The sequence below is a fragment of the Galleria mellonella genome, unplaced genomic scaffold (assembly GCF_026898425.1).
Source record: "Galleria mellonella isolate WM207_F2 unplaced genomic scaffold, CSIRO_AGI_GalMel_v1 utg32, whole genome shotgun sequence".
NCBI classification, from domain to species: domain Eukaryota; kingdom Metazoa; phylum Arthropoda; class Insecta; order Lepidoptera; family Pyralidae; genus Galleria; species Galleria mellonella.
In genome coordinates this window covers 3,758,408-3,770,857 of record NW_026442075.1, presented here as the reverse complement: position 1 = coordinate 3,770,857, position 12,450 = coordinate 3,758,408, and the positions used below count along the sequence as shown (strand labels likewise).

The following is a 12,450-nucleotide window of genomic DNA, read 5'->3' as shown; positions in this document are numbered from 1 at the left end:
GATGATAAAAATTGTGTCGAGAACAAACCATCTCTTGTTAGCGCTCGTTTACTTTGTCTAATACGGCCCTGCTAACACAAATACGACACCATACAGGCATATTATGAAGGTTTGAATATATTGGTTGTGGACACAGCTTGATGTAATCTTAATATAAGGGCATAGGTTTATTAGCTATCCACCATAAACAGTAGCATTTCGTGCTCATATGATCTAATCATGTAAACTGTGACTGTGACAAGTTTGTATTTCCAAGGATATGTTTAACTATTGTCTCACAGTAAAAAATATGTCATGCATATTTATATAAATGTTTCGTACGGCTTTATCGTGCACACGTTTGTTACTATTCAATATTTAAATAAAGTCAGATTAAACAGAACAACCTTAGATAGATAATTAAGACTTCGAATTATAGATGCCAAAGGTTAGAGTTCACAAATGGCTGTCGCCTAAAACTTTGTGTGTCAAAACTCTCTAAAAATACATACAACTCATCTACCAGATCCAATAAATCTGAGGGCAAAGAGCTTGTTAGTAATGGTGTTCCTGTTTCCAGTTCCCAGTTCCCTAATCTCCATTGCCAGCAATATACCCTGCAAGGTTGACCTCCACGCGGTCTGAAGGGACCGTCATTTTTAATTCCTAGCGAATTCGTCAAGATGGATCTGATTACCTTCATCTACTTCCTTCAGCCTCCACTATTGTATGCATAGCACACATCTTCGTCCATAAAAAGATAATCTAAGAAGCTTGTCTCCATCACGTTGGTATAATAAGCAATCTGAAGATAGTTTAGTGTTAGGTAATTTTTTTGTCTTAGAACGTATTACTTATCCGTTAAAAGAAATAATTATAATCTCGTCAAATCGTATAGTTACGTCGTTCAAGGGATTTACTTATTACAAGTTCAGTCAACGGTGTCCACAAGGTTCTTCGCGGATTTTCCCGTCCATCCGACGATAACCGGTATGAACTGGATTAGTACCTAGGTTGCTTTACTATTATTTTTTGTGTGACACGTACCTATTACACTGTGAGTACTTAACGAGATTCTGCCGTGGACGGATAGTAATTTACATATTACTTTTAAAAGCACCAAGAACGAATATAAAAAGTTTGATACATAAAAAAAGAACATTAAGTATCCTTCATTTCTTTGGAAGTCTAATTATGTAACATGTTTGTGGTTTAAATTTTGGCAAAACTAGCATGCGACCAATACTAGAGTAAACCCTATCGATTGTGATTTTTTTTTTAATTTCAATTATACTAGTTGTATCACTTGAAATAGTACATAAAATATCCTATTTACTAAGTTAGAATATAACCTAACCATATACCAAATTATATTCAAGTCTCTCTTTCACGCAAATACAGTAATAACATTTATTCATTTATCCTTTTAAACATTCGTATTTATAATATTAGGATTTAAAAATAAAAATTAGTCTAAATGGCAACTTTACTCGCGAAATATATTAAATTATACTTCTAATATGCAATACACAGTAGATATATCACGCGTATTGTACATAATATAATACATATATGTACTCGTATATTACGTATACACAAAATTTAATTTTATATGCGAAACAGTATGGCAGTTTATTGACAGTTCGACGCCTCGTCGCATACGCTACGATACAACCGGTCGGAACCGGCGAAAACCGCGAAAGCCTCCAACAGCGCGACTGACCGCCTGCTTTGCTAACACCGTGAAACTTTGACCTCACGCTGGACGAACGTGTTCATGTATCTTTTATATGCAGCTTTAAACTTGCCTGGAAACAGGTATAGTTTCTTCAGGGTCGGCGCCTGTGAACACGCGTAATACCTCTGGTATTGCAGGTGTTCATAGGCTACCGTAACCACTTACCATCAGGTGGGCCGTATGCTTGTTTGCCACCTCAGTGGTATAAAAAAAAGTAGAGCAGGAGTTATACTACATCATCATCATCTCAGTCATTACCTGACTATTGTTGAACATAGGCCCATTGACTGCCATAAAAAACGGTCCTGAGCCTCCTGAGCCACCTGCATCCACTGACTTCATACAATGCATTTGCGGTCGTCACTCCATCTATTGGGGGTCTTTTTTTTTTAATGGGTGATAATGGAGTGGTAACCCCACCCGCGCTATTGGTATACACCGACGGGGCACCAGTGAGGGATGATAGATGAGGATGAAGCAGGTCAGTTAGCCCATCGTGACGAATTCAACAAGAATTGTTCACGATGATTTCCAGGGGGAACCACGGGGAGGTCGACCTGATAGGGCATATTGCTAGCAATGCCGAACTCCATTGCTAACAATCCCTTTCCCCCCATCTAGTGGGGGTCGTCTTACACTACGTTTGCCCGTACAGGGTTCCAACTCAAGAATCTTCTACTACAACATACTACCACATATAATGATTTAATTTCAAATATTGCTATTACCACACACGTTAGGTGTTTTTTTTTAATAAATGATAATAGAATGGGCGCTATCAGTATCTGCTAGCGGGACACCAGTGAAGGATGGTAAGGTAAGGATGAAAGTAGGTCTATCTGTACGTCTGGCACACACGTAACCAATTTATCAAATATTAACTGCGATGGTTTCCAGTAGTAATCACGAGGAGGTCAAATGGATATAATATATAAGAACGGATATAACGGATATTGCTAACGGAGTCGTTAGTTCCCGTTACTAACAATCCCTTCTTCCCCCACACATGTAACAGTGCCACCCTATGCTGAAGATTTTCTAGACTGCCTTTGTTGTACACGATTACAGCAGGCCTCTGATGGAGCTTTCCGAAGAACAGATTTTCGTGTCCTCCAAAAGCATGAAGAAAATGAAAAAACTTTTAAGTGATCCAATTCAAACATGAACTTGTGAATTTAGAGCGCAATTTGATTATGGGATCCATGGGTTACAGTCAAACGTTTTCTAACTTAACCGTCACTCCATATCATATTGAAATTTTATAAATAGAGGTAGATAAAGAACTGCCATTAAATGGATAAATACATTTTGATTTAATTATCGTTCCCATTGTGATAATCCACCTGAAATCATTCACAAGAAACTATAGTTTCGATATGATGACAAACCGCTTAAAATGTACATACGAATAAAAATAAAAATGTATACAAAACAGTAAATTATATATTTACAAGTTAAGAAAAAAACTATACAAGTCTTTTAACGAAAATTGCGCGGACGGAGGAGTATGAAATTTGGCACACTTTACGTAGTTTATATAGAGAAAGAGTGCTAATTCTATTTTTTTTTTAAATTATACATAAAATACATTAAATCAATAAAAAAAATCAATTCCGAAATCTTTAAAAAAAACATTACACATACTACCATGTATTTGACACACACGCGCATATATACTCTTTTGTTTATTGTTAAAGTTTGATCAAATTGAAAATAGATTAATATTGTTTGTCTTTAATATTGATTGTCTATAGTCATATTGAATATTAAACATAATCATAATAAATTCATTTATTACAATGTATATTATGGTCAAATTTCGACTACAGGGTGACCACTAGTAATAATAATTAAACAAGGGGAAAAATAGACACGCCCCGACTCATAGATTCATAACAATAATTCTCGGTATATTTTTCGTCATCACGTTACTATGCTAAGGCATATATCTCGACAGATAAATTACAGTCAGAGATTTAAAAATAACGGCACCTACTTTGTTCTCCCACGATTTGCTCCAAGTAAACGAAAAGCGCGTGTTTGGACACTAGCTAAATTGTGATTCGGACTTCCTACATGAAAACATAGACTTTGATTTAACAGATGTCGCAATGTACTCATACTATTTGTTTAAAATTTATATCATTTATTTTATTTAACCGTTATCGACTAAATTTTTATTCAGAATTTGTATAAGTATAAAAATATCAAAAAATCTAGAGATTTAATAAAAACAGCAAAAAAAGACTTTGGTATTTTCAAAAGAGAAAAGAGAGATACGAAGTTGTACCTAATATACCTATATTATAATTTCTGAAGAGTAATTGTAATTGTAAAATTTTTAATGTACATAATTTACAACGGACAAATTAATAAAAAAATTTGTATACAATGGCGAAGAAACGATGAAACGTGATGCTAGATATAAGCAACATTCATAATTTTCATTTGTATGAAAACTATGTTCTACTATTACATTAATACACTTGTTTCATCAATCTCAATGTCTATTGATAATAATTTTGTCCCACAAAAAAAAAAACCAACTTCAGTTGAGACAAAACCAGTTATTTCTTATAATTTGCCGATTTTAATAAAATTTATATGGGACCAATCTGCAAATACGAGTATATTCCTTCAGATAAAAAAGAATTTTCCAAATCAGTTTACAACTGATGGAGTTATGGGGTGACAAAGATAAAAAATACAATCGAACTGGGAACCGCCTTCTTTTTGAAGTCTGTTGATAATAGCTACCTAACCTAACATAATAACCTATGAACGGTTATTACTATTAATAAATATATTTTGTCATCTGAACATTATACGCATTAGTTGTTAACCTTAAATGAGGTTCAATAGTGCCTCCAATTAAATTCCGAACCGAAAATGTACGTTGAAAAATTTTGAAAAATTGCCAATAATAGCGCTACGTATAATATTTTTAATACGAATGTCTAATACGAAGGTTCTGCTTTCAGTGTTTTTACATTAAAGTACGTAGCGTCACAGTTTACATATAAATTATAACGTATATACTATATATACTTTTAGGTCTGTAATTCATTATGAAGCGTCATAAGTAAAAAAAGAAATGTACATAATATTTGGTTTTATACAGAATTTATTTCGTACAGATTTTAAGGTACTCGCGGCATCTGTTTAAATCCATGTCTATGATAAATTATAATCTTCCGCTAGAATCAACATGACGCATCATTTATATCTGTACCCGTTTAATTTTATTTCCATCGTTACATTTCTTAGTAACTGTAATATTCAAGGATAAATGAGATATGAAACTACGAACCGTGATATACATACATATATTATTTACTCATATAAGTAATCCATAAACAATGCAATGAAAAGATTTAACTATTTAGAAAGTACGACATAAATATGTACTCTCTACGTGGTTAATTTCAAATTAAATATTTTGTTTTAGTTTACCTAATGTAATATAAATTAATATCTGTTAATATATATATATATATATATATATATATATATATATATATATATATATATATATATATATATATATATATATATATATATATATATATATATATATTATATACATATAATTTTAAACATATAATTTTAAAATAATAGGTGCTTGGTAAATATAAAGCATATTATAAAGGTAGATACGAATAAGACCAATCCAGTACTTTTCCTGTCCACTAAATAGTTTAAGGTGATAAAAATATTTATTATTTATTGTTGCAGGAAACTATAAGAAATTTTGAGAAAATTATGTGGTTAAGAGCGACAAGTACTAAAACAAACAGAAATCTACATAATATTGTAGAGCTCCTTAGTAAAGTGCACCCTTACAAAACCAGTCTTCGGTAGTCCATTGTAGTAATCATGGAAGGAAGGTAAGTTCAGTAACTAGCTTTTATATTTAAAAACCGGGACTTTAACTATAGATATAATAATATTTCTCTATAATAACATTATACTCGTATATTCTTTTAATTTGTTATTTTATTTAGTATTACTTCATTATTAGGTAAGTGGTGGTGATGGTAACATCCGCTTGTTACGGGTCCTTTTGCGTCTGAAGCAAATACATTTAAAAACAAGCGCTTACTTCTATTTTATTCTGAATTATCAAAAACAAAGTTTTTCTTTATATATTTATTTAATCTAAAGAATTTAGTCTCACATTGATCCTATTGATTCTTTTAACATTAAAGTTTATTTTTGTGTAACAAAATCTTAGATTGGTAAAAGTAACTAGTATTGATGAATAAATAAAATCTCAAAGACTCTAAAAATTGTCATAAGTCACAATTAAGCATAATATTATTTTTGTGTCAGTATTATTACTTATTTTTGATATAGAATAAAAAATAAACACTAAATTACTTTTTTGTAGATTCAAAGTTTCGTCTGTAGAATCAGAATGCAAAAAGAATGGTATACATATGGGAGCCAATATTATTACTCGGCCGTTAAGGAATTCAGCAGAGACAGTCGAACGAGGTGTATCTTCCAATGCTCAATCTGACACATGGCTTCACGATGCTGGATGGAGGAGAAAGAGATCACTTGCGCAACTCACGAGAGAAGCTTTGCCCAGAATGGAAAATTACAGAAATTCCAAAAGAGCATTGAAAAGACCAAGTCTTGGAGAGTTGCATGGTGATCATCTTATTACAGAAGAGGTAAGTTCGTGTTGAATTAAGCAATTTCTGTCTTAAAAATAATTAATACATTGTAATTCAACGTGGATGGAAACGCATATATTTCATTAAGTTATCGAGTGAAGAGACAATGTTATAAAAACCCAAGCGTAAAATCTTGTAATTTTAACAAGTTTATGGCAACCATTTGTCTTCATGTACCCTAGATAGCATTTCCACAAAACTTTCTTAATTTTAATAATATATTTAATAAATATATTTAAAATTCATGCCGTTTAGGTTACTTGTTGCTCCAAATAGTTTTAGAATGAACTGAAATTGAAACAACTATAGATACAACAGCTACAGGAAAGACAAATATTTTATGAATATACCCAGATATGATACTACAGTAAAGCACCTTATCTGTACAAAAAAAAATTTGACTATTGTAAGTTTCATTTTATTATTCGTGAGAAAATTATTACCTAAACATACATATGTATTTTAGGAATATCTATTTAATGGTCACAATCATTAGACAAATGGTAAACAACTCTTTTATACAAAACTCATTAATAACGTGATGACTAACGTGTCTGAAGACCAGTGATCACGATGTCTGTTATTAAAATGTCGTTAAATGACAAACTCAAATTTTCGGAGTTCACACAAAATTGTATAATAGCTTAGGTACGTGATGGACGAAGGTTTTATGCCTAGTTATACGCTTGATTACAGTAGTTTAACAATATGATAACCATGAAACCGATCAAAATAGTTAATATTAAATAATTATAATACAATCAGCATCACGTATAAAATTGCAGTCTTTAATAGTTGAGGGCAAAAGTCTGAAATGACAAAAATGATGATTATGATGACGAATCAAAGTTGAATGATTATATGTTTTTGTGAGATAGAGATAGTAGAAAATGCAACTTAGAATGGCAAACAAGCTAACGGCCCATGATGGAAAGTGGTAACCCTATAGACATGAGCAGTACCATGGACATAAAATATTTTTCGCATGATACTTTCATTCCTGAGGTCTCAGGTGTTATTCCTCTGTATAAGCCATATCCCATCCTTCAAACCGAAACACAGCCAATAAACACAACTTTAAGAAACACGAATGGGACAGAGGTTTTTTGTACAAAGTCTTTAATTCCACTATTTGTAAGTGTGGTGTATTTAATACTGAGGACTGATACTGACGGTATTCTATTCTGTGGTGTTTGCGTTTGTTGCAATTTCATTTATGATGGGGCTACTATTGAAATAATTTCTAATAGATCAATTTCTATATCGATATATAAAAATCGAGACTTCGCTCTCTCGAATTGCAACACTTGCGATGTAATGGTTACATATTGTTCTGATAGATGCATATTAATGTAATTTATCAATGCAAATTCTGACTCCAATAAAACTGATTCCAATTTCATCCAAATCGAAATTGTTGTTTCATGAGTGCAGAATAAAAATATCATTGGCAATATACTTGTATTGAATTAATATCGATATTAGATTCAAGGGTAGACCTGCTGATCGAGCCGTTTTGTCTGCTATTGTTAACAATAAGGGTATTGTTTACCATTTTATTAATAGATAATAACAACAATTCATTTGGTCATTTAATTAAATTACTGTTATTTTAATATTAAGTAATATTTAATAATTTTAAACAACTTACAAATGATACCGACTACCACAAAATGATACCCAAATTTATTAAAATTATTGTGTTAGTTTTCACCATAAATAAACTAAAATAATGTCAATTAACGTAATTAGTTTATAGAAAAATACCTAGTAATATAATAATAATAATGGTGTTATTGTTATTCTTTTTTAACGTTAACATTATTGTTACAATTAAATGCATATTTTGAAATATATAAAAAGACCAATTTAATATATGTATAATAACATATGTTTATATTGTTCATTGTATGTAGGTACATATTTGAAGAGCATGCACTAAATAATGTGCACAAGTTGTTACGACCGAATAGCTCGACAAACAATTGTTTCCTTCATCTGTATGAACAAAATAGTTTGTCCTGACTGATTCATCAATGCACAGCTTTAGCCACAGAAATTAAAGACTTTAAATTTTAGCAGTTGATGCATTTTATAATATGTATTAGATATATACAGCATAAATTCTAAGGAGAAAGGATTTTTGGAAATTCCACCCCTAAAGAGGTTAAGTAAGGGTTGAATGGTTGTATGAAAACGCGTTATTTTCCAAGTTAGATGAAATTTCATATATAAATTTCTGGTTAGAAATAAACAAATATGTATTTCAGTTGTATTTGACAATTTGTCCTCTAAAAGGATAAAATAGGGGTTGAAAATTTATTTAGGGAGTTTGTCATTTCTGAAGTAAGGTGATTGAAATTTATTATTAAAGCTTTCAGCAAAACTAAATGCATACGCATTTAATTGTTTTTGGAATTTTAACTCTATATGGGAGAAACAGTGAAAACATTAGTTTAAAATTAAAAAGCAAATCATCTGATCTGCTTGAAGTTTACTATTTGTGTTTCTTGATTGAACTGATAATAATATTTCAAAGTTTTTTTGTAAATTTTACCTCTCCGACGATAAAAGGAGTAGCAATTTTTATTTTTGTGCTAAAGGGTTAGCACGTTGGTAAGAACATATTTATATAAAAAAAATTCACATACATACTTCTGCAAATAATGAAATGGAAAATATAAAATGTCTCAATATTATCCTTTAGAGATGTGTAAAAAATACGTTATTTTATTCATTTCAACTTTACTACCATATTGAAGTTTATATAATAAAAACGTTTAAAGAATAGCGGCTTGACGAAATTGAATCTCTATATTAATAAATAAAAACGATATTTTCATGGACTTTATTTTTTCGTACTTTTTTTTCTAACTGTTAGTGTAATATTATTCGATAAAACAATAAAATCACCCTTGGTTTTCATTTTAAATGTAGCACGAAGGTTTTTAAATACCTACATGGTGATTGAAGTTGCTGCATACATTTACACGTAATCTATGTGTGCATAAATACTGTAACATTAACAAGTATGCCTATCACATTATCATCTGCTGATATTATTTCTTATACTTATAGATAGCGATTATACTTATTACTTACAATGGTACATACGACGACTATGATATAGAATAACAAAATTTTGCTAAGGGATAGGTACCTATGACGTACCTGCGTAGTGCCCCATTTAGAAAGGGTTTTCCGAATTTCCTATTAGAATGGGAGATATCTAACAGATATGCGCGGGTAAAACGTACTTTTGAAGTTCAATTGTACTTTTCTAATTTTATTATAATAAGCAAATAATATGTATATACTTAGATATGTACCGATATATTTTTGTATCTTGTAAATATATATTAAATACATATTAAAACGTTTAACTTAACCGACATATTCAACATTGTTTCAAAGAATAAGTGTAGTTATATATTAAAAATAATTTGTTAATACGTACAAAGAACCTCATTACAAAACAATACAGTTTTGTGACATATATAATAAATTATACATTTTGGAAACAATTTCAAGGTAAACTATATAAACAGAGAGTTTGTGGAACCAGGTGCGCATAAGAGAAACGGACTTTATTCCGCAACTATTTATTTAGTTAAATACATGCAGATGTTAAAATCAATTGATTCGTCACTGTCTGGGTTCTGGTAACAATTCACATCGGGGGCCATCAGTCAAGCAGACAGGTGACGTACATCATGTAACATAAACAATACCAGCTGACGCTCATCTTCTCGATCCACATACAGGCACACTGTGTATGTACCTGCCGTTATATTAGATATTGTTTGCATACAATTTACCTGCTACATCTTGTGATATGACAATTTTTTTTATAGAAAATATATATATCGCGGCCATATCAATATGTAGTAACATTGATGTGAATCAGTGTAAGCACACTACAAATATAACAAATTTGCTGCTCCACTCAGGTACAAGATATTATAGTAATTCGTATGATTCACATAAAATTATGTTCTATAATAAAAATACAACTTTAGTTGTAGCAAAACCAAGTTACTTTGATTTAAAAATCAAACTACTGAACCGATTTTGATAAAATTTATCTCTGTAATCTGTAAGTATATTATTTCAGATATAAAAATTAATTTTATTATTATTTTTTATCATTATTATATTTAAACAATTAAAACTGTATAACATGCATTCGTTTGTAGAAAAGTCTTATTTCTTATCTTATTAATAAATAAGGAAGTTTTTATATTGTTTAAAGAAGAAATTATTGGCAAGTAAACAGTTTATCCAAATGAATATAAATTTAAAATTAAAGGTCAATAATAAATCGTTGTGATTTGGCTTAAATTTAGTATATAATGAAGCATAGTCTAGATTAACATAGAATATATTTTATCCCACTTCCAAGACAGGTGCCAGTCAAGTGTTCTTATTTTAAGTAAATGCAACTTTGATAATAATTCGAAGTCTTATGTTCTTTACCACTACTTGAGAGCATAGCAATAACTTTTTCAAAGCCTGCATTTAATACTTTTACGAAATTGAATATTAAAGCCATTAAACACAAAAGTGAAAGAAAATGGAAATGTTGCTATTCTTGTATACAACATAAACTAGTTTATAAACAGTTCTTTACCTCATCTCAGTACTGAACGTAATGTGTACCGTCACACATAATAGGTACTATAATAGTAGTACCGTGTAGATATATTCATTGTTTCGTTCGATCGACGTCATACGCAATTGCGAAGACTGACAACAGCTTCTAAAATAGCTCTCCTCAACCAAAAGTTCAGTGAAATCATAAATTTTATATTTATTACATTCACAGAATATCCAATATATAGGCATGGTATTCAAATATAGACAGCTTATAGGGGATAAGCTACAGTAACGTACGACCATACATCACATAAGTATCGAGAAAGATCTTATCTAATCGATAAAGTGTGTTTGACGTGATATAAATGTGATATCTACTCCGAGATCTCTTCAACTAAAGACTTACAGACCTCTTTAAAGATAACTTAATGGAATTATATTTATGAAAATGTGTTTTATGAGCAACTTTCCTATTTTACAACTATTTGTGAAGGTTACCATTCTAAATTTTGTAAAGTTTCATAAAACAATAATAGAACAAAAATTGTGTGACCACAATATCGGAAATAATATCATAATTTTTGCAATAAGCACGTAATACGTACTTAAATTTCATCTAACACTTCAAAAACAATAAATAAATTTAGAACAAAATCTTTTAATTATATTATTATCCATTTTAATCAACGCTATACTTTCAGGACGAGAAAAATCAAAGAGATACCAAATCTCCAACTCCTACCGTTGGCATCAAATTGGGATGGATTCAAGTAAGTATGACTACATGATATGATAATTATCTGTGCCAATCATAGGATCTTTATGAATATCTTTTATGTTAACTCTATATTTTAGGGCGTCCTGATACCATGTCTCCTAAACATTTGGGGGGTGATGCTTTTTCTACGAATCTCATGGGTGGTATCGCAAGCTGGCATCGGCTTGTCACTGGTTATCATAGCTATATCGGCTGTGGTATGCGTCATCACAACATTATCAATGAGCGCCATATGTACAAATGGGGAAGTAAAAGGAGGTAAGTTCCTCAAATTTATTGGTTTCTAAAGTATATATATATAAATATATATCCTAGAGACTAATCTTATAAATCTAATAATTCCTAAATATAGTTCATATTAGTATTAAAAAATAAATATCATACAATATCATGCAATAGGTGAAACGTAATGAAGCTCAAAACTGTACTACGATAAGGTATTTCAAACAATATAAACAAACAATATTTCTGGATAAAGTCACCTTATAGCTATCAGATAGATTAAGGTCTCCGTCAATGTAATCTTTAAATGATTATTTATAAAAAAAATTAACACCAAAATCGCTAAATATGTGATTTGATGGTCGCGTTCCACACTTGACAGAACAGTCTATGTATTGAAATATAATCGAGGTTCTGCATTCATCAGTCATAAGAAAATATAATTATTTATTGCA

General features: G+C 30.7%; 1 protein-coding gene across 1 annotated transcript in view; it reads left to right on the top strand.

The window, feature by feature from the left end:
* Positions 1–12,450, top strand: part of LOC113510638 (bumetanide-sensitive sodium-(potassium)-chloride cotransporter) — a 48,570-nt gene that overhangs the window by 12,737 nt on the left and 23,383 nt on the right. The window contains exons 2-5 of the mRNA XM_026894107.3: positions 5,453–5,604; positions 6,108–6,396; positions 11,697–11,765; positions 11,851–12,031. Of these exons, the coding sequence (XP_026749908.2) occupies positions 5,594–5,604; positions 6,108–6,396; positions 11,697–11,765; positions 11,851–12,031 (550 nt within the window). The 5' untranslated portion in view covers positions 5,453–5,593. The remainder of the gene's footprint in view (positions 1–5,452; positions 5,605–6,107; positions 6,397–11,696; positions 11,766–11,850; positions 12,032–12,450) is intronic.